Source organism: Aulonocara sp. 'chitande type north' Nkhata Bay, linkage group LG5, assembly GCF_057382095.1.
Source record: "Aulonocara sp. 'chitande type north' Nkhata Bay isolate Kocher_YH1m ecotype deep benthic linkage group LG5, A_spYH_male_GT1.1, whole genome shotgun sequence".
In the NCBI taxonomy this organism is placed as follows: domain Eukaryota; kingdom Metazoa; phylum Chordata; class Actinopteri; order Cichliformes; family Cichlidae; genus Aulonocara; species Aulonocara sp. 'chitande type north' Nkhata Bay.
In genome coordinates, this window is record NC_141348.1 from 21,490,972 (window position 1) to 21,514,505 (window position 23,534).

The window sequence follows — 23,534 nt, forward strand, 5'->3', positions numbered from 1 at the left end:
TGGCAGCAGCAGGGAAAAAGAACCCTCGCAAACGGAAATAGATGGTAAAAGGCAAAGCAGCAGCACTTCTGTTAGCGTAGGGTTGTCATGATTCGGCTGTGTGGCAGGCAGGAAGTAGGGTTGCCAACCGTCCCTTAAAATACGGAATTGTCCCGTATTTCGAAACAAAAGTACACGTCCCGTATTGAGCTAATAAGGGACGCACTTTGTTCCGTAATACAGTGAGAATCAAAAGTAGTCTATAACTTTTAATGGAATTCACGCTTTGTTTGAAAACATAATTCCCAGCCCCTCTCCTGCTTTGTGACCAATGAGCTGACAGCACACTTATGACAATTCGAGTATGACAATTCAGATTACCGCTCATCTCATTGGTCAAGGAAAGGTCGCTTACGGAGAAAATACCGGAAGACAACAGATGACCACAACAAGAAGCATGGCCAACAGGGAAACAAACGCCGACACTGCGGTGCAAGTCTCGGACGACAGTACACCTAAAGCTGGACAGACACTGTGCGATTTTCAAACTGCACGATTGACTCGCAGGGGTTAGAAGTTGGTAGGTCACGATGCAGGTCTCACACTATACCGCCCGATGCTCTGATGCGACCTGAGTGCTCACACTGTGCCTCCATAAAATGAAGGTTATAACAGAAAATCTGTCGCGCTCTCTCTCTCCGTCTTTCACTCACACAGACACACACACCACCACCATCAACTTTGCTAAATTGCTAATGAAAAACATTGATCGGGCAGCTGTGATTGAGCAGCAGTGTAGATCCAACTATTTTCACGGTTGTTGTGTCGTGATAATTTCTGAGGCCACATCGAAAAGGCTCGGATGAGCTTTCCAAAGTTCTACAAGTTGTACCTCCATCGCTTGTGTCCAGATCACACGCTGCACTGCCGTGTTGCAGCGTCTTTTTCGCCGACATTTGTGTTTGCGTGTGAGCAGTGTGACAAACTGCGGTGACACCCTCCCGACCAAGCGATTGATGATCGGGAGCTGGTCGTGAGGTGTTAATCGCGTCTCGTTACCCCACGTATACTACACGATACACGACGCACGATGAAGGCCAAAATCGGGCCGATCGCCAAAACGGTCGCACGACTCAAAAATCGGCTCAAAATGGGCCAAAAATCGCACAGTGTAAGCCCAGCATTACACTCACACAGACACACACACCACCACCACCAACTTTGCTAAATTGCTAATGAAAAACATTGATGACTGTGACTGAGCAGCAATGTAAATCCAACTATTTTCACGGTTGTGTGCCTCCATCGCTTGTGTCCAGATCACACGCTGCACAGCCGTGCTGCTCCATCTTTTACACCAACGTTTACGTGTTTGCGCGCGAGCAGTGTGAGCGGCTGTGGTGAGACCCTCACGAGCGATTGATGATCGGGAGTTGGTCGTGAGGTGTTAATCACTTCTCGTTACCCCACGTATACTACCCTAGGCACGATGAAGGCCAAAATCGGTCCGATCACTCAAAAATCGGCTCAAAATGGGCCTAAAACCGCACAGTGTAAGCCCAGCATCAGAGCAGCAATGTTTGTTCAGAGAAAGGGAAAAATGGAAAAAGGAAAACACCTGGCTGGAAAAAGTTAATATGGGCATGTGCAGTGAATATCAGCGCTATGTGGCCAGAAGTGTGATAATATAATTTATTTTGTGTAATAAACAACTGTAAGGATAGATGATTACAACAAATAGATGACTAATACATAAAAGTAATACATAGATGAATAATGATGATGAGTTAAGATGCGTAATCATGGGAACAAGCGGGTTTACAAACAGGAGCAGCTGATTAGCATTAAGCCAATTGTACTAAATGCACTAAATGTGCACTGTTACAAGAATGTTTTTCTTTCTATTGTTTTCTATTATTTTAAGTTAAGCAGGACAGAGTGCTTTTAAAGAAAGATTTACTTATATTCTCAAAAGTTAAGCATGACAGGCTTCTGTTCAAGAAAGAGACCTGTTTTATTGTGTTAATGTTGTCATTTTGAGCTAAAAATAAATGGCTAAATGATCATTTGTTTCACATGTGTTCATATCACAAAGAATACACATCTACTTAAATCAAATTCAAGTCAAATGGTTAAAAAAATAATTTCACACACAAAAAAAGAGCTAGAAAATTCACCACACTGGGAAGGGTGAAGACAACTGGGTCGCGAGGTGTCCCTTATTTATTTTTCAGGGAGTTGGCAACCCTAGCAGGAAGTGGACCCAAACGCAAGGTCACAGAGGTAGGAATGAACTCAAAACACAGCTTTATTGCTGGAGGGAAACAGCGAAACAAGCTGATAAGAAACTACACTGGGAAGCAACACACTAGCACACAGAGAAACACACGGCCATGAATGAGGGAGAATGCGACACTGAACAGAGGGAGACGCAGACATAAATACACAGAGGTTTAACGAGGGAGGTGGGAGCACACGGGGAACACAGCTGACACAGATAATTGTAACGAGACAGGGCAGGAGCAACACAACATGACGCATACTGACGGGAGACTGTCAAAGTAAAACAGGAAGTACACAGAGGCGCAGACAGGAGGAGAGAGGGAGCACGGGGAGAGCACAGACATAACGGGCTGGGGAAAACATGGAATAAAACACGAGGGGAAACGAGGGCTCACAGATACACAGAGGGGCACACAGGGGGTAAAAGTCACAAGGGGAAGTCAAATAAGGAACAAAATACAAAAATACATGAAACTAAGAATGCTGGGCCAACATGGCCCAGGATCATGACAAGGGTAGCGTAGAAAAGCCGTAGCGACCTTGCTGTAAAGCTACTGGTCGCCCACTAAAGCCCACACTTCCTGCAAAGCATGAGTGCTTACTATAAAAGAGCAATAAAAGGCAGAGATTGTAACAAAACTGAGTCAAACTGAGTACCAAGTAAACAACGTCACGAATCATGAACAGAGTGGCTCATAGAAGGCTTCTACAGCTACGACCTATAAACAACATTGGTTTACCACCGAGTGAAATAATGTATGCACTGCACTGAGTAAACACATACCAGCCACCATGGAGGATTCAGGAAGGTAATCCGCGGGTCATCTCTGTAACACGAACACCACAATCAACACAAGTACTGCCAATTCAGGCTGAGGCAACAACGACATGTACACAGCTCCTACCTGCAGCACCGGGGGAACAACAACAACAACAACAACCTTTATTTATAGAGCACATTAAAAGCCTAGGCATACCAAAGTGCTTTACATAAAAGAAAAAAATTAAAAATAAATAAATAAAATAATACAGTTAAGAGCATTAATATCAATTTAATAAGAACAGCAGACAATGTTCACAGATAAGAGCCACTAATAGAATAGACTGCAGCACATAGGTTAAACAGACTCTATGCCGCCATGATAGAGAACAACAAGAAAGAAAGAAATAATAAAAATAAATGCAATGAATCGCAGCTAACAAGTCAACATTTAACAAGTAGTGAAGGCAAGTTTAAAGAGATAAGTTTTAAGCCGTGCTTTAAAGGAGTAAATGGAATCAGACTCCCGGATGCCAATCGGGAGGCTGTTCCATAACACAGGTGCAGCAACAGCAAACGATCGATCGCCTCTAGATTTCAATCGAGATCTAGACTGAACTAACAATGACTGCGAGGATGACCTTAAAGTCCTAGCAGGGGCATAGGGGGTTAAAAGTTCCTTAAGATAAATTGGTGCTGTATTATTGATAATTTTAAAAGTAAACAGCAGAATTTTAAATTGAATACGGTATTTGATAGGTAACCAATGCAGTTCAGCAAGAACAGGAGTAATATGGTCAGGGAAGTCAGGTGACCGAAAGGAGATAACAGGTACGCGATTCGGGGATGCTCAGATGGCCACTATTTATACTAGCGCCCCTTAATGCGCCTGACTGAAAGTGGGTTGAACCAAGACATAATATTCATCCTGCCACACTTAACCAGATACAGACTAGTTGTCCTCCCACAGTATAAATCAGTAGCAGAAGGTACGGCCTCTCTCATGACCCCAAGAGGTGTGTAAGCCAGAACACTTTGGAAGGCGCACAGAGTCTTTACAGACTGCTAAGGATCAAACCTCTATCATTATGCAATCGATTATAAAACTCTAAGCATATATGAGTATATATTTCTAAGCATAAATGACAATCCAACAATATAAACCTTGCAACCAACGTCATAGTTATTCATAGTTGTTCTGTGTTGTTAAGAAAGTCTCCCTGTGATCTGGTTACTTTGTGTCCACAGAGCACTAGTTGGTAAAGTTACAGCTTACCAAATTATGACCAAAGTCGGCGTTACATATGTGCTTATACTATTAGCTTATGTGAATGAAATCAGTTTAACATCTGTGTTTTGGACTGTGTTGCATGTTGAATAATCTGAGCCATTTTTCATTCATCTCCTTTTGTCACCAGTCACCATCATGCGGGCACGCCATCTGTTATGACAAGTGACACAGACACACGCGGGTCATCCGTGCAGTCATTATGTGTGACATTATGTGTCACTGACCGAAATGAGTCCCATCTACGGTACATTACAGCAGTGGCATTAGGGTGGAGTGCTGAAGATAGAGATGCAGGCTTAGCGTCGCAACGCTGAGTCACCCACAACCTGGACGCTCGTAAACAGTGGGAGCTCCACTCTTTTTTTATTTATCAGTGTAAGCATGCTATCACTCCTCTCTACAGAAAGAAGTCATACATACTGTATTTTAGCACCATGATATTATACAGTGAACATGACTACCATCTAATAACAGCTCCACATAATTGCGTAAAGTGACCCTGACGTTATCAGACTGAGTGTCAGCAGTTGTGTCATTAATCTTAAAAAGAGGAAAACGTTCATCACTCATCTTTATAACCACTTTTTTAAGTTTAGAGTGGGAGTTGAGGTAATTGCATACAACTATCTCAGGGGGAGGGCTGAGGCAGATGATTGGAACACATCACTAGCTCGCCTTTAGAGAGGAGACTTTAAAACAGATGTAGTTAACTTCAAATTTCTTATTCTGTCCTAACAAGCAGGCGAACGAACATGAGGGAATACGGGTGGCAAAGTTTCAAGGGTTTCATCTTCAGAAATCCTGCTGTTGTCGACCAGGTAGGACTGCATAACTGACTGACCAGACTTTCACTGGATAACTTACAGCATAATAGTCTGCAGAAATAGACTGAGGAAGAAGACACTTGCCTGTATTTAAAGATCTGTATTTTGTTTTTGATGTAACTGTCACATATTTAGAAAAAAATAATTCAGCTGATAAATTAAACCACCTTTCTAGTACCGTATATAATTACTAATAACTAATAACTATTATAATGACTGATATCTTGTGTCCTGGTGTTGATTAATTAATATTTAAATTATGTACCATACCATTGTTCTACAACAGACTCTTCTTTCTAACATCTTTATTTTTTCTGAAAGTCCTGGTGCATCCAATAATTGCTTACATACGTCACAAGTTTTACAAGTTTACAAAAGTTTTGAACTTTTTAAATGAGCAGGATCCACGTGTGGACGATGGGGATGAGAATACTGAGCGTGGTAACTGGACCAGTAAGAAGGAGTACATTCTCTCTATGATCGGATATGCTGTTGGTCTGGGAAATATCTGGAGATTTCCGTATTTGGCATACAAGAATGGAGGGGGTAAATCAGCATTTATTTTCTAATCCATTATCCAAGATTCTATTTCAAAGCAACTATGTTTTTATAAGATTTGTTTTCCTCTTTACCACCAAATCCTTCATTTTGAGCAGGTGCCTTTCTTATCCCATATTTCGTGATGTTGGTGGTGGTTGGAATTCCTCTTTTCTTCTTGGAAAGTGCCTTGGGTCAATTCTGCAGCCAAGGTCCAGTTAATGTATGGAGTGCAGTGCCATTAATACAGGGTAATTTTAAGAGGTTTTTCTTTTTTTAAATAAAAGAAAATGTTATGAATTAATCAACATTCCAATAAATATAAATGTGCATTTTTTAATCACTAGGTTCTCTGGATTATTATTGGCTTTTCTTAAGAGCTGCTTGCAGGTCACATGAATTATGAACAGTACATTTAATGAGGCTTGTGGCCAATGCAGAGCTGTGTCACCATAAATCAGCCCTAAACTCTCCTTAATAAGGTTTTTGGTTAATGGTCAACTGTGTGACCAAAACTGACCCCAAACCCAATTTTGTTTTTTTAATGGCAGCTTTAATGAGGATTACCAAATTGTTTTATGTTCTTCAAACAAAAAGAAGAACGCTGCAGTGTAATTAAAGAAACTGTAATAAGCAAAGTCGAGAGGACATTTTTAAATTACTACAGCAAAAAACAAAAACAGCATGCTTTTATGTATGATCAGTAAACTTAGACACACTTATTATGATTAGTTCAATCAAAAAACAGCTTTTGTCTGGTGAAGTTTCCGATAATATTTTTTTAATTTAATAGTGTCTTTTATGCCCTATCTATCCCTTCAGGTATTGGTGTTGCCATGGTTGTGGTGTCTGTAATAGTGTCTATTTATTACAACGTCATCATCGCCTACAGCCTGTACTACATGTTCGCCTCCATGCAGTGTCCTCTGCCGTGGTCCGGCTGTTCCAGCTGCGATGGCAGTAACTACAGCACCACGCCTGAAGGTGCGTACATTATATTCTTGTATTCTTGTAAAGAGCAGCTCATTAAGTCTTCTGCTCTGTGGTATCTGCATCACCACATACACTGATTTAACATAAATTGATATCAGTCATAAAGATTATAAAGTATTTTGATGTGGTTTTAAACCTCAGTAACCTAAAATGTAAATATTCTGGAGAAATTAAAGCACCCACTACAGATCCAATCACAGGTACTTGTGTTGTGGTAAATACTGATATAAGATTTATATTTTGGACACTCACAAGTCCTCTCTCTTTTTTTAGTGTCCTGTAATGTAAGCAGTGTTTTGGTTACCAACTGGACTCAGGAAAACAGCAGCTGCTCTTCGATACAGACTTCGAGTGAGCTGTACTGGGAGTAAGACTCAAACACTCGTGCACACAGGCATAAATAAAAGCACTTGTCACACTGTTTGTACAAATGCACGTCTTCTTCTTTGCAGTAATGTGGCTCTGCAGAGGTCCAGTGGTCTTGATGAAACGGGGCCAGTAGTTTGGCACTTGGCTCTCTGTCTGCTGCTGACCTCCATAATTGTTACTGCTGCGCTCATCAAAGGCATCAAATCATCAGGCAAAGTACGTCAAAATCCTCCGTGTAGATGGACTCCTGTTCGTTTGTCCAACATACAAATCCACACATCTATTTAGAATAATTTAGTTTGTGATATTAGCTGTTTAGTTTCACAAACTAACTAAAAAGTCTAATAAGCATATGATAAGTGAAGTCACTGTGGTGTTTTTTCTTATATCAGCAGGGTGTGACTCCCCCTGCTGATGACCTCATATATATCATACACATTCTCAAGGACTCAATTGCTAGATTTAAATTATGTTCATAACGTAATTTTTTAAATTATGGTCCCATCCCACTATTTTCTTCGACTTCACCAACTCAGGTGTCATAGGACAAAAGGTGCCCTAAATGTATATATATATAGGAGAACCCCAAGAGAAACTACATAGGCATCAAGACAACAAGCGAACTCCACACGTGGATTCAAAGGTGCTAATTACTGCACCGCCATGCTGCTCCAAATGTTTTTTCCCATTTAAAAAAACAAAAAATAAATAATAAAAAGACACCACATGCTTTATATTTTCTATTGTGCAGCCACGCCTCAGGCAGCTCCACACCTTGTTTCTGTTATCCAGTTTAAAAAAAACTCAGGATGGTTTTGAAACCTTTTATCAACAGTCTATAGTGCTGGTGTCCTTTTTTAGTTTTGAACGATTTTATAGTAATCTAACAAACTATTCCCTTAGTTTCATTATTAGCTGAATGTACTGAAACAGGACTGATATTCATCATCTCATCTAACTCGAAGCAACTATTAAAGTATTAAAGTGTTAAAGTATTATAAAAATTAGTAAACCAAGAACAACAAAATGACAGATTGCACTTTTCGTATGCGATGCTAAACTGTCAGTACTGAAATGCAGAAGGCCTGACAGATTTTAGAATTTAGGCTTAACAAATGTAACAAAATGCAGTCTTTTGCTTTTCCTGCAAAGTAATAAGTCTTTGTATCTCCAGGTTGTGTATTTCACTGCTACCTTCCCTTACGTGGTGATTGTGATCCTGCTGATCAGAGGTGTGACTCTAGAGGGAGCCAAAGATGGGATCGAGTTCTACATTGGTTCTCAGTCCAATCTGACCAAACTGACTGAAGTTCAGGTAGAAACTCTCACTGTTCATGTGCAAACTGTCACTGTTCATGTGCAATCCAATAAAGTCATTTGTTATCTGAGAAAAAAAACCTCTTAATGAGCTACAGTACAACTCTGTGTTTTAGGTGTGGAAAGATGCAGCAACTCAGACCTTCTACTCTCTCTCTATTGGCTGGGGTGGACTCATTGCTCTCGCTTCCTATAACAACTTTCACAACAACGTGTTCAAGGACTCGTTTGTTGTCACCCTTACTAATGCAGGTAGGGCCCTCTCTAACTAAATTCTAGAAAGAATGAAATTGTTTTTGCATTTCCTTTTATACATTTTCTGATTTGATCTCTTTCCAGGGACCAGTGTGCTTGCAGGCTTTGCCATATTTTCATTTTTGGGACATATGGCTCACGTCTACAAAACGCCAGTTTCAAAAGTGGTAAAGGAAGGTCAGACATACAACACCAACACACTCTCATCATTTGGTGTTAAATACTGCCATTCTGTCAGCTTTGTGCTTTCAGTTTTGCCTGTTTAAACAAAGAGTGCGACTAGGTTTCAGAAATTCATGGGATCCTTTACAAAGAGTGCAAGACTCATCTCATTGCTGAATATTGGCAGAATAAGCTGGATAAACCATGTTGGTTCCAGATGATGCTACCAGATGATTTTTCCCCTTTTATTTGTCTTTATGCAGGGTTTGGTCTGGCTTTCATAGCCTATCCAGATGCTCTGTCTAAGCTCCCCATCTCCCCGCTGTGGTCCATTTTGTTCTTCTTCATGCTTTTGACTGTTGGTTTGGACTCCCAGTTTGCAGGAATAGGTTCGATCTGAAGCTTCAGTTCAGTGTGATGTTTGCAGAACATTCAGCCCACTGCTGTTTGATCTACACAAACTAAAATCTCTCTTCTTGTCATTAGAGGTGATAACGACCTGCCTGCTTGACGCTTTCCCCACAGTCTTCAAATCCAAACATGTCTTATTAACTGTAACGTTATGTTCTGTCCTCTACCTCCTGGGTTTACCATGTGTCACAAGGGTAAGTCTGTCTTAGCACAACTTTCTGTGGCTGTTATAAAATAGTTAACTTGCTCAGTCTCTCTGTGTAAATGTATAATGTATAATGGTTTTGTGTGTTTTTCATGCATGTGTGTATCATAGGCAGGTATATACTGGGTAACCCTAATTGACCAGTTTATTGCCAGCTGGGTGCTGCTATTTTTGGTGCTTTTGGAGATTATTGCCATCTGCTACATTTACGGTAAGTACAACAATCTAAGTTTGTGCATATGAAAGGTGACTGATGGTCTTAAATTCCAGGATACTTATATTCTTCTTCCACCTTGCAGGGGGAAACCGTTTTATTAAAGACATTGAGATGATGATTGGAATGAAGACTTCCACATTTTGGCTGTGGTGGAGAGCATGTTGGTTCTTTATCACCCCCTGCATCGTAGTGGTGAGTACACAGTGCTGCCTTGTTTGCTGTACAAGAGAATTTAAAAGGCAAAAGCATTGTGTTAATTAAAAGTATCGACTTTTATTAACGTGCATAGGTGTACACAAATATCTTGTAGTTGTTTGTCTCTACCAGTAGTGAACTTTATGTTTTTTTTGTGACTTTTGTCTAGTTCCTCTTGATCTCGTCTCTGGTTTACTTTGAACCCCCTAACTATGGAGGTATCCCCTACCCAGACTGGGGCATGAATTTAGGCTGGTGCATGATTGCATTTGTCCTGATGTGGATCCCTGTTGCTGCTGGGTATAAGCTGATAAAGGCAAAAGGAAACCCCTGGAAGGTGTGTACTTGTGCAGTGGATTGACTGTGGATTATTCTTGTCTTTTTCTACATTTGAAAGATTGTAGTAGTTGTTGAACTGCTTGGATCTTTTTTTTCAGTCAGTCACACAAATGATTTGTGAGTATTAAAATAAATACACAGTACTAAAATTTACGCTTCTTATATTCTGCAGCGTCTGAAGTCACTGTGCTCGCCATCTGAGGAATGGCATCCCTATTTGGACGTCCATCGAGGGGAGCGCTACTCAGAAGAACGCTGCCGCCGTAGGAACAACAGCAAAATTAAAGCAGAAGTTAATCTGAATGTAATCTCCAGTTCGTGGCTATAATGAGGCTTCTCCTGCGTTTGCTCTATGAATACCTTGTTTTGAAAGTTCTGAAAGTTAAGTCATTTTTGACCTCTGGGAAGCAGAAAGCAGCCGAAATATAAACTCACAGCAGACGGCACAGAACTTACATGTAGACTTCCTGAAACCTGAGCGCTTTTTTGGGATGTATTTTTAATTTCTACAGTCTGTTTGGTAATAGTTGGATCAGCAATTTAAAAAAAAGAACTATGTCCTTCGACAGGCAGAATGGGTTTCTTTAAGAGCACAATGCAATCAAGTCACCATTGCAAACAAAGTGTGAACACTTTACTGAGCAGAATGATGTATATACTGCATAACAGCTGAGATCTAATGTTCCCAAATGAGGATGTGGACTCTTCTTACTATCTAAACATTTCTTCTTTCTTCTTTTAGAAGAAATGTCTGGGTCTTTTCCCCTGTTTTTATGACCCATTGTACACTGTATATGTCCTGCTGCAGCTTGTGTGAGTTCATGTGTTTACAGAAAAAGAGAAGACTCAATCACACAAACAAAGTTGACATGGAGAAAATATATATACCGTATATATATGTAATATATGTATTACTTGATAGGGCATTATTATCAGGTGATATTTTCTTGGCGGTTTTATGTTTTGTTTTGGGTTTTTTTTATTTTGTTTTTTGTTTTTTTTTGGTGGGGGGTAAATTATTCTTATATTAGGAGAGATTGAGTCTGTGTCATTAACTATGCTAGTCTTTAAAGCACAGTTCCTTTTCCTGTCACTTATATTCTGATATTTAAATGTAGTAAATAAAAATGCAACTGATATTTTTTACAGAATTTGTCATATTTCATAAGTAGGAAAAGGAAATAATCAGATGTTTTTATTTCAGTCTGTTTTTGTGTTTGGTTAGTTGGTTGGTTGTTTTATGTATATACACACACATATACAGTACATACATGTGTGTGTGTATGTTGAACAAAGGTGCAGGTGTATATATGTGTGTATATATATATATATATATATATATATATATATATATATATATATATATATATATATATATATATATATATATATATATATATATATATATATATATATATATATATATATATATATACATATAAACTGGTCCTTTGCAGACAGGACTGTATTGTATAATCTTGCACCCTCCTTTGAAAAAATCTGACTTCCACCCTGAACAGAGACTGTGTGATTATGATGGTAACGAGCAATCATGTAAGATTTTGTCTCAGAAGCTTCTTAATCACAGTTTGCACTGATGTTTTCCATTAATAATAATACTGCTTGGGTGTGACCTGAGTGTGTCACAGTTGGGTATTTTCACATTCTCAGTGTAGCCGCTTCAAAAATTAGAAACACAAGAAATGGAAAAATGTGTCAAATGAATGCATTTTCACTTGCAAGCTACAATACAAAGCATTTTTCCCAATACCATTTCCAGTGGCTAAAAAGGAAAGAAAAAAAAACACTCCAAAGCACTAATCACTAAAGCTGCTTTCTAGAAATAGGATCATGAATTACTTACAGCAGTACTAAAAACTCAAACCCACCTGCAGAATCCTTATGATACATGGAAACTGGTGAATGCTTTTCATTGCTGTGCTGATAGTATTTTCACCTGTGCCCCTGCACCTTTGTTCAACAACCCCAAAATCCACAAAGAAAACGTTTATCAAAGTTATCAAAGTTTATCTTATAACAATCCAGGAACCATTTTAGTTAGAGCTAAATTTTGTGGGTGATATCTTTCAGACAAATGCAATGACTCAGTTGCTCTCAACACATACTGTTTAAATCTAAGTATCACTGGTGAGGACCCAAACTCAAACATATCAAAACCTAATTGAAACATTTTTTTTAAAATTCTTTTTAATTATTCACCAAATGCTCAAATGTTTCACATCAAGAAGGTGCAGGGTTTGAATGCAGTTTGGGGCCTTTCTGTGCAGAGTTTACATGCTCTCCCAGTTCCTGTGTGGGTTTTTCCAAGTGCTCCAGCAGCCTTCCACAGTACAAAAGCATGCATTGGGTTGGGTTAATTGATAACTGTAGGTGCTAATGTGAGTGTGAATGGTGGTCTGTCTTTTTGTGTCAGCTCCAGGGCACATTGGAGATCTGTCCAAAGTCTATGTTGCCTCTGCTCTGTAACCCTGAATTGGATAAGCAGAAAAAAAGGATAGATGGGTGAGTGGAAGCTTTGACAATTAAGGAACAAAGAAAATTTCTAACTATCACACATCAAAAACAATTTACATTAAAAAAAACCCCAAAAAACCATTCATTTTTACCTTTCTCCAAAGTACAGGGTTGGGATGGTGTTCAGGTTATCCTACTAAAATGACTGGTCATTCAAACCCAGACTATAAAGAGAAACGAAAACGCTGGTACCTCTGACGGCTGACTCTACATACTCAGTGCAGATATCCACACATTTTTATCCACTTTTCCAATTCAGGGTGGGAGTTGGTCTGGAGCCTATCTCAGCTGGGGTACATCCTAGACAGGTTTCCAGTCTGTCGCAGGGCAAACACAGGCAGACAACTATTCACGTTCACATTCACAACTAAAATTTAGAATCACCAATTAACCCAAATCACCAGTTAATATGTTTGTTTGCACGTGTATGACTGCAAGTGTTGTTTTAATGTGGACATAATAAGAGCTGAGATATTTGAATAATCTGCTGAGAAATTATTTGTGCTGTGTTTCTAGTTTGTCTGTATCACCTGTTTTATCATCTCTGCTGGCCGTGACGTCCATCACACTGTTATTACAGCGGCTGCACGCTAAGCTTTGGTTAAGTATGTTTCTGACCTCAGCACACAAACTGAGGTCTGGTCAAGTGCCTTTAGTTTAAATCATCTTCTGGCCACTCACACTTAGTGTATTACAGCCTATGTTGCTGAAGGACTAAATAGCATACAATTGTACACCTCAGGACTTCCAGTGGATGCAAGAGGTGGTCATTTTGTGCTGTAAAATAAGTAAGATTTTGAACTTTGATTTATTGTAGTGCTAATATTCAGTGCTGTCACACCATAATAACAGAGCCATCTATGCCCCAGCTTCAGTACAATCTGTAACACTGGCAGTTAGTAATTGTAACTCCTGGTAAATAGTAAATTTTGCTGCTTTTTAAAGCTGCTGTCAAAGACGCCAGCTGCTTTGTAAAAAAAAAAAAAATGCTAACAATACAAAAAAAATGACTACAACTTGTGCATCCTCCTAAATGTTACTTTTTTGCATTAACACTGGTAACAAACAGAAATACATTGTATTTATTTTTCATAGTTTGATGCAGGCACTATACTAATAAAGACTCCAATGGAAAGCCACAAAAGAAAACAACAAATTTTAATGTAACAGTTTACCAAAAAGACTTAGAAATGAGTCACATTTGACAGTATAGGCTGAAAAACAATATAATTATGCAGTATAATTAAGGGTTTCACCTTTTCTTTTCTTTTCTTTTAACTTCAAGCAGCATCACCTACGGGCAAATCTGTCTCTGAAAGAAGTCACAGATGGTTTCGTTTCTTTGAGTCCAGACAGTCTTTTATGCAATTTGAATAAAGAAAGTGATGAACTAGTTTGTCTAAATATGACTCATATGACTGTTCTTGCTGGAAAGATGTTAACAAGCTGTAACTGGTTATGTAATTACTTTTTCGCATGTAACTACTTGTTTTTTGCAGTTTCAAAATGTTATGTTCTTTTCACTGTTAAAATAGCATATATCTATACATACGTTATATAAAATGTTTAATATACAACTACAACTTTCAGGAACTAATAAATCACCTAATATTTTGGGGAGAGTTTAATACAGTACACACACTAAACTTGTGCCAAATGTATATTTGTTTGAAATATGTTTACTGCATGAATTGATAACTTTTGCATCTCCAGCTTGTGTATTTCACAGCATCTCTCCTTATGTGTTGATTCTGTTCCAGTTGAGAGGCGTGACACTGGAGGGAGCTGAAGATGACTGAGAGTGCTACACTGGTGCCCGTTTAAGCTTGGCTAAGCTGGCTGAAGCACAGGTAGGGACCTTAATATACCCTTATACAACACAGTGGCCATGGACCATTTCTTGTGTTTTATTGTGTACAAGTTTATGAATTTGAGTGTGACGCCACATAAATTCACTGAATAACTGTTGAGACATTTGAGTCTGGGCCAAGTTTACAAAAATATCTGTTCTACTAGCAAAAACAGTTTTGTTGTTGTTCTTTTTGTTTTTGTTTTGTTTTTTAGGTCTGGATCGATGCAGCCACAAAGACCCTTTTTTTCATGTCTATTGTCTGGAGCATAGTTTCCACAACATATAACTAAGTAAGTTTATGATTCCACTATGGAAATTCCACTATATATAGGTTATATCTGTTATTAAACTAACTTTAGGCTACAGTGATATGGGTTGATAACCTCTGTTTCATACATGAAGCCACCTTAGATTTGTCTGTCTTCATCCTGGAAGCCTAAATATCTCTGATATGTGTAAAATAGAGCAAATCTCTACGGTCTCTGATGTTAATTTCATGTTAGTTTTATGCACTGTGCGTGCAGGATTTGGGTCAGTCACTTATTGTGTAGGTCTGGCTGAGCTTTATATTACCTTATTTTGGTCCATTTTGTTCTTCATGCTTTTTGACTGTTGCTTTTCATTTCCTTTATTTGTAAGAGCTAATGCCCTCAGCTTTGAACCCAGGCCTCTCCATTAGTCTGGTGACATATGGTTTGCCTGCTCTAACCAGTGAGCTAACTGGGTGCCCTTCAGTTCAAGCTTTCTTGTCATTAGAGGTGATCATCTTCTTCACCACCTCGCCTGCTGGATGCCTCTCCTGGCATTTGTAGGGATGAATGTCATTCTTGGACCTTCCATATGTAACAAGGGTACAGTCTGTCTGCTCTTTGCTGACTGATGTTATTACCCTGCTTTCCTGAAGTGTGTGTGTATTTCTGAGATAGGCAGGAATATACTGGGAAACTTTAATCAACTACTTTGTTGCTAGCTGGGTGATGCTTATCTCAGCCTATATAAATCTTAGCTGCGACGCATGAAAGGCTTTACATTTAAGAAACTAATCTTCACAAGCGGTTTTAAAGGCTTTCCTCTGTTTTTGTGCTATCTATATTTCCAGTCTAATGCAAAAATAACTAAAAAATAAATAAATAAAACTTGTTTTTCTATTACAATGTATTTTATGCAGCTTTTATCGTGTTCTGTTTGTATTTCTCTTTTGGATGCAGAAGAGTGAATAGATGAATAAATCAGTTGCTGATGTTTGAGGCTTTTTGTTATTTAAGAATAACTTGATATTGATTTATTGATTTGTGGACCCATGAAAACAACTTCACAAAACAGAGATTCAAAGATTCTTTAAATGCTTTATTTAGGTTAAATCAATGGCAGGTGTTACACAGCCATTCTCTGTGTTGGTGGGTTAGTGGATTGTTTACCCAGCTCATGGATTCATTCATTTCACTGAGAGCGGGTGCAGCATTTGCAGCTGTCATCAAACACCTGGCCGGCAGTGCAGTACTGGATGTTGGTTTGTCCTTGGTTGCACTTGTAGAATTTCTTCTTGTCGGTCGGGTCAGGGAAGAGTCCGTTCTGCTTGCCAGCACAGAAGCCAGATCCTGTGGTGCCTCCACTGGGCTGCTGGCTTGGTGCGACTGCAGGTGGGGGGTTAGGCTGAGCTTTGCAGGCTGAGGAGAAAAATTAAAGAGATTAACAAAAGGGAAAACTTTTACATGTCTATTCCCAGATGATATGTGGTTCACGCATACAAGATTAAGTTCCTAGTCCACTTTTTAGAGTGTTGATGAGTGGGTTTCGCCCCTGGCCGCAAAACATGCCGGTGAAGTCGTCCAAAGCCAAAGTCCATACCACAGCTCCACCAAAACCGTTCTGCTTCAACCACTCAGTCTGCAAAACAGAAAATAAACCAAGTGTTTAATCAGCTTAAGAAATTAAAATTAAATAATTTAAATAAATTTTTAAAAAAGATTACTTCACACCTTTGCCTGGAAGCTCTTAATATTGTCATATCCAACCCAGACTCCCTGGTTATAGGCATAGGGCACGTTCTGGGCGTTGTCCCAAGCCTGTGTGGCTCCTTCCTTCAGGAAGGTGCAGATCTGGCGGGAAGAAAAGATTTAAACTAACATGCATGAACTCTCCTGCCTAATGTATGCATTCACACAGATTAGGAAATAGACCTCGTAGTAGGCCAAGAATCCAGTCTGACGAGTGAAATGTCCAGCAGGTCCAGGTCCCCTGGCAGGAGCTCCCACAGTTGTGTTAGAGGAGGCCAGGTGGAAAGTGGGGCCAAAAGTGGGGAAACCAACTAGCAGCTTCTCAGCTGGGGCACCATTGTTCTTCCAGTAATTCATAGCATAGTCCTTAAAACAAGAGAATACAGAGCAGTTTGTCTAACTCCTCCACAATAGTTATTTTTATTAACGCAAAGCAGGAGTAAAAAAATGTTTAAGACCGAGGAATAATGACGCCTTCACTTACCACGTTGTAGTAGATCATGGATCCCTGGTCACTAGGGCCCTTATAGAGAGGGCTGTTCTCTCCAACATTATGTTCCCACAAACCATGGAAGTCATAGGTCATAACATGGATGTAGTCCAGCACACTTACAAACAAACACAGGTGCTAATGTTTAGTAAAGGCTGCGTTCTGGATGACAAATGTGGAGGTATGTAATGTGTGCTCACGCTCCAATCTGGGCAATCTGGTATGCAGAGTCAATCGTCTCCTTTCGAGCAGAGACAGCAGCAGTCAGCAACAGACGAGGACGGTTTGTCTTCTTTCCCTCCTCCTCAAAGGCTCTCATCAACTCCTACAGACAGGCGAGGAACAAAAAGCAGTTACAGCTGGTACATGATTGTTTTTCTTTTAAACACTGAGAAAGCCTGAGGTCACACCGTAGGCCTGTTAAAGTATAGATCAGTCGGGTGGCTTGTTCATGTGTTGCTCCCATCGCTACAGTAACAACTGCACACATTAACATTTAAATGGCTCTCTGGGTTTGCAGTCACCCACGCTGAAACAAAGGATATCTGTGTGGATGTGGAAGTTATCAGAAGACCTGATAATAAAAACTGGAATCACTCAGTAGTCTAGATTAAGGGTGAAATTTCAGGAAGACAAGTGCAGCATTTTGGCAAGAGGTCATTGATGTGATGACTCACCTTCATCTCTGCATTTTGGAGATCATAATCTCTTCTTCTTTGACTTTTGATATAACAATTTCTAGCTCGCCATAACTGGCACGACAGACAGCATACCAACACAACTGACCTGTAGCAAGACCGTGAAACGCTCCTTATCCTGAGGTGGGGAGCCCCGAGAACCAGGGTACTCCTAGTCGATATCCAGACCATCAATCGTAGTGATGCAGGAAGGTGATAATACTTTTGATGAAGGTCTGACGATGGGCAGCAGTGGAAACCATGGTTGTGAACCTAGTAACAGGAAGATATGCAATTTCAACTCGAGATATAGTTTTATCTTGGCGACAGTAGTGAACCTCAGGTCATTACAACATACTTTTGGGTGCCAAGGTTCCATCCACCAATGGACAGCAGAGTCTTTAGGTTGCTGTTCCTGTGAGCAGTAACAACATCCATGTTAAACTCTCAAAATTTTCTCTGTGCTTCTGTATATAAATACCCACATATGCCTTTCAGTTTATCATCCCTATAAGCATTTGTGTGTACTGACTGGTTTTTCAAGGCCTGAAACTCTCCATAGAGTTTCTCATCGTTTCGATCGTAGGCTTTGATCATGTTGTGCTCCATTCCCGCAAAGGTGTAGATGAGATGGTCACAAAGACATGGGTCAGTGTTGGTAGGAAGATAGTTGCCTGCCCCCAGATGGCACTGTGCCCGGCTAGTAAAATAACAGGATAAGATGTACGATGTTCCTGCAAGACAAGGAATAGTTCTTACACTGTAACTGAAATGTGTCTACACACATCAGCCTAACACTGAGTGGATAAAAGACACAATTACCTAACTGCACATGTAGCAAGAGAGCCCGTCCTGCAGAGAAAGGAGATCAAAAAGGGTGAAGAAGGAGAAGGCAGGTTAACTACTCAGCATCAATTTGTATTAACCAGCTGAATAGAGATATTCTGTTTAAATGTAAGAAAGTTTTTGAAGTTCAACCTACCGGTGCAGATGAGTCTGTCCATGTTGCCTACTGTATCAGAGAAACATCAGGACACTAACGCTCTTTATATAGCCCTCACTTCTTCAACGTATGCGTAATATTTGTTAACTATAGCTGATTTGGCTAATCAGCAAATGCGGAAAACAAAAAACATATTTGTTTGCGCAACACGAGCGTTTCATGAGATTTCCAGGAAACGCTGATAACCTTCAGCATGCCTTTCGATAATGCGTTCGTAGGTTAAATCAGATCTCTTTGAAGTTACTAAAATGGGTTGTTCTGTACATCACACTCAATTTCTTAAATGTACTTTTCGCCTAAAAGGGAAAAAGTAACAGAGGCACAACCGGTCTCGCTTAAATCATTAGGAGCAAAAAATTGAGGCCCTCAAGGCAGATTTGAAATAAAAAGCCTTCAGTTCAGTTAAAGAGGCACTGACACGTATCGCCATATATTTTGCCTTGCTTCCAATATCTAACTGTTTTTCGAGGGAAGCTCCTGTAAATTTCACTGAAGCACCATTTTCCAAGTACAGTTTGATAGTGGTGTTTATGTGGTTGTCCTCTCTGCTGCGCTCCTTATCATCCTCACACACGGTTCATGATCAGTTATTAATGTTGTTCTGTACTTTAGAAGGGACATACAGACTTTTTGCCCTCTTCTATACTTGGAAGTAGATCAGTTGTTTTGTAATTACAATGGCAGATTCATACAATGCCAGCCAGCTGGAGCCTTTTCGTGGGGGGGGGGGGGGGGGGGGGGGGTTGTTTTATACATTCTATCTAGTCTTGATTTTTTCCGACCTTGGAAATCTGCCTGCTTTTGGAGACTGGCTTTGGGCCCTAACCAGCCACACTTCACACCAACACGACAGTGTGTTCATTCCAGGTGCTCTGGTTTTTTCCTGCAGTCCAAAGACATGCATGTTTGGTTAAATGGTGATTCCACCTACTGACCTACGGTCAGTAGGTGGAATCACACCTACTGACCTACGGTCAGTAGGTGTGATCATGATTGTGAATAGCTGTTTGTCTTTTTGTCTTAGCCCTGCACTAGACTGGCAATCTGTCCAGGGTGTACCCTGCCTCTCTGGGTACACCCTGGACAGGCTCTAGACTCTAGAGCCTGTCCATTGAAGTTGGTCTACTCTAGAGTCTAGAGTAGACCAACTGCAATGGATGGATCCTTAAGCTATTGTTTTATGCTTATAAAGCTTCATTAACAGATACTGACTTTTAGTGATTAAAGGAAAAAATGCCTTAAATATAAAGTTATCCACACATGAAACCAAAAAAATTATTCAATATGAACAGTCTTTACAAGTGTTACAAGTTATACATATGGGCCATAGCTATACTAAGTGACAAGTGGGGTGATGAGACAGGCAGTTTGCATGGCATGGATTCTGCCTTATATGAACTAAGTTTGAACTAAGTCTACTGTATGTGTCTGAGTTTGTCTCCGTTTGTTAGCCAATAATGAGCTATCTCAGGCTGAAGTAGCTCATCATTAAAGGGTATTGAAATTTCAGCCTGGACTGAAGTGGTGGATTGGCTGGCATTGTCATCCTGAGAGCCATTGCTAGGATAGAAACACAATCAACGCTGAGCCAGTATCTGAGATGTGCATCATCATACTGCAGTTTCCACACAATGCTGAGAAATATATTTTCAAAGACGCACATTATCACCTCCAAACAGCGGGTAGCCACTGCAGTTTCACCATTGCGCTATTCATTAAACTAACAGTGAAAGCTACACATTTTCCACTGATATATGTGGCTGCACCACCGTTGCTTCATTAATGGCAAGGACTGTGTATTTGATATTTTTCCAGTAAAAGAGAGAAAAACATAATTTTTTTCCCGTAAAAGTCTGAAATATCTTTTTTAGATTTTTAAAAGAGCAATAATTTATCTGACACCAGTCACCACAAGTTGTAATGGACTAGAAGAATGAGTGTATGTTTGGATAAAATGTGAAAAAAAAAATGCACCACATCGATAAGTGCGTGGGAAAAACATGAGCAGAGTATTAGATGCACTGCTTAATATCACCACCAGAGAGAGTCAATAAGCTGCGTAGCAGCTGGGTCCATTTTGTGTGAGCTGTTAAGCAACAACAGGCTGTTTATCCACTGATTGTTTCAGTTCCCTCTGCAGTGATGTCATTTGCTCTTTAAAATAGCCAGAACTTTTAAAAGTCAGAAGCACGCTGCAGGCAAAACAGGTCTCGACCCCTGAAACAGCAGAGCTTTTTCTTTTTTGCTGTACAGATAAATTACATTGAACCTACTGAACTGCAAACTAAACTCTTTCCTCTCTCTCTCTGTCTCTCTCACCATGGCAACCATGCACAGGGAGCCAGGCAATGAACACAAACCTGTTGCCGTCTCCCACGCAATACACACAGCTGCATAAAGCGCACACACATACACAGACAGGCACACAGTGCTAGTTGACAGTAGAGTGACATGTGAAAATAGTGATTAATCCTGGTGGTGTTAATGTCGCTGTGTTGCACCTTCTGTTGGAGAGCAAGGACAGAGATGCTGAGCAGCTCCCATCTTCACTGGGGTTTAAAATGAAATAACTGTTAAGGTTATATTTGTATCTTCATGCCTTTGCAGCTGAGGAACTTATCAGATCATGTGAGCTTCTCAGATATGTGAGAGTGCATATTTAAAACAGAGGGAACAAATGGCGAGAACAAGACTTTTTCTTTTCAGTTTGAGCATGGACGAATGTGAAAAATGAGCAGTGACCTCCGGGGGATGTAAAAACGGAGCCAGAATGAAAGCTGCCAAAAACTGCAGTTCTTCTAATGGCCACTTGAGGCTGGCTCCAAAAGCAACTCAGTCCCGTGCTAAAATGTGCAGCTTTGCAGCAGTGCCTTCTGCTTTTTTACCCTTCTTGTTGCTGCTGCAAGTGGGATGCTTTTTGTTCAGTTTTTCATAGCTCACCCGTTTACATGTTAGTAAGAGTTAAATACAGGGGCAGGGGCACTTTGAGTGAATGGTGGATGATGGCACAGGAAGCTGTAAAACATAGCTAGTTCAAGGTCAGGCCAATGAACTCAGCCTCTTAACTGCGTCTTTGCTTTTGGTGTCTTCTGGAGTGTTTTTAAGGAAATCTAATAAATAATATGACCTGATGTGTGGTTACATGTCATGTTCAACCAAGAACCATGTTTCTTAAAGCTGTTTATCAGCCTGCAGCCGCCTTTTATTATACAGTGAGTGGTTAAAACTAGCAAATGTGTACTGAAAGAAAAAAAACAAGACGAAAATGTAAATACTGTAAAAAGTGTAAACACTGCTCTCTGTTCAGTTTTCAGAACTGATCTCATTCTCCACCCTCACCGCCTCCCCACCCACATAATTCAGGCTTTTCAACAGCCCGTTGCTATTAGATACTGCTGGGCCTATCACCATGGCAGCAAATGCTCAATAATTTTCCCTCAACTATGTTTCCGTGTGCAAGCTCTCGCACATACACAACCCTCCCACATCACATTTAGCTGTGCAGAAACGTCCTTGAGTGTTCCCAGGTCCAGTTGGGGAACAGCCCACCTGCAAACAGAATTCAGATGCTGTGACAGGATCGAGATGCTCTGCTGCACATTAGAAGATGACTTGTTTTAAAATCATTTTTCAGAAGCAGGCTGTTACAGCATGACATAACGTGTTGCTGAATTTTTTTGTGCCACCATTCGCCCTGTGCATGTGTGGTTTTTCTGACGAATCGATCTCATTTCTTCCTGAAGTTTACAGAGCGCTTGCTTCTGCTCAGATGTGCTGAGAACAAAGAGCCTGTTTTCTTAAAAATGTAAATGATGTGACTCAGGATTTCGACTCACTGACAGCTGAAGACATACAGTACTTTCAAAATATTTGCAAGGTTGTGTCAAAACACTGTCACTACTGCTGCAGCAATGAGCCAAATTTGTATATATGCTGCCATACTTCTGTCTTTAGTGTGTGCGTGACGCAAATATATAAATTTTCCTGCACACATTTACACTTCGTCCTTGCACCTGATCTATCAAAACCATTTTACCTCCAGTGTGCTAATAAGAAACAACTGTAACAACGGCCGTGACTTGAATGTCCACATCATGTGTCCATGTCTCAGGAAGCTGATGTCAGCTCAGGGAAGATGAAATGAACAAACAGAGAAAAAGAAAGGTGAGGCAGGGAAAGGAGAATTGGGAGAGTGAGAGGAGAGTTGGTGGCGGTGGTTTGGGGTGGGGGGTTTAGGCAGAGCTGATTTTCTTTCTCCAATAAAAGCGACAACCCCTCCTTGTTGCTATGGCGACCCCCTCTCTCTCCCTTCCTTTCAGCGAGCTACCACTTATCCTTGCTGCCTTTCAGTCAGCAGGGCATGTGGGTGTGCGTGCTTTTGTGTGTTGGCTCTTGAATGAATCAAGCAAATGAAGGGGAGAGCCATTAGAGACCCAAGTCAGAGTATGTGACATGCACACACACACACACACACACACATGCATGAAGATATATGTACGCGGACACACACACACACACACACACACACACACACACACACACGCATGAAGATATATGTACGCGGACACACACACACACACGCATGAAGATATATATATGCACACACACACACACACACTTACATGCGTGAATACACATGCACACACACACACACACACACACACATGCATGCATTATTACACATTAGTAATCATCATTTTGCAAAAAAAAAGCTTCATACTTTTCCGTTGGCTGACTTCTGAGTTCTTTTCTTTTTCTCACTCTTTTTTGGCACTTTCGTTATCACAGCATATTCTGCAGGAGCGACTTGCTATCATCTACTTTCTTACACAACCATCTGGCT

At 40.2% G+C, this 23,534-nt stretch overlaps 2 protein-coding genes and 1 pseudogene across 4 annotated transcripts in view; 1 reads left to right on the top strand and 2 right to left on the bottom strand.

Annotated features, from left to right (window-relative positions):
* The window catches only part of LOC147330462 (lumican), a 32,748-nt gene extending 29,564 nt beyond the window's left edge, over positions 1-3,184 (bottom strand). The window contains exons 1-2 of one of the 2 annotated variants that reach the window (XM_086292010.1): positions 3,168-3,184; positions 3,047-3,089 (exon numbers count right to left, since the gene is read on the bottom strand). The gene's annotated coding sequence lies outside the window, so the exon portion shown is untranslated. Of the gene's footprint in view, positions 1-3,046; positions 3,130-3,167 lie in introns of those variants that run through there. The other variant, XM_086292009.1, reaches the window with a different exon arrangement.
* Positions 3,185-5,052: 1,868 nt separating this feature from the next.
* Positions 5,053-11,307, top strand: slc6a14 (solute carrier family 6 member 14). Its single transcript, XM_086294200.1, has 15 exons — positions 5,053-5,131; positions 5,539-5,683; positions 5,794-5,925; positions 6,497-6,658; positions 6,941-7,034; positions 7,120-7,252; positions 8,211-8,351; positions 8,470-8,605; positions 8,693-8,785; positions 9,034-9,159; positions 9,257-9,375; positions 9,498-9,597; positions 9,686-9,795; positions 9,968-10,135; positions 10,310-11,307. Exons 1-15 carry the CDS (start codon positions 5,066-5,068, stop codon positions 10,463-10,465), a joined length of 1,881 nt encoding a protein of 626 aa, XP_086150326.1. The 5' UTR covers positions 5,053-5,065; the 3' UTR covers positions 10,466-11,307.
* A 4,610-nt stretch (positions 11,308-15,917) lies between these two features.
* On the bottom strand, positions 15,918-18,692 carry LOC147330465 (acidic mammalian chitinase-like; annotated as a pseudogene). Its single transcript, XR_015129145.1, has 11 exons — positions 18,671-18,692; positions 18,511-18,540; positions 18,221-18,422; positions 18,047-18,103; positions 17,798-17,961; positions 17,212-17,336; positions 17,006-17,129; positions 16,705-16,887; positions 16,504-16,623; positions 16,273-16,411; positions 15,918-16,191 (listed from the first exon to the last, which is right to left on the bottom strand). The product of XR_015129145.1 is annotated as an acidic mammalian chitinase-like (transcript).
* Positions 18,693-23,534: the final 4,842 nt, after the last annotated feature.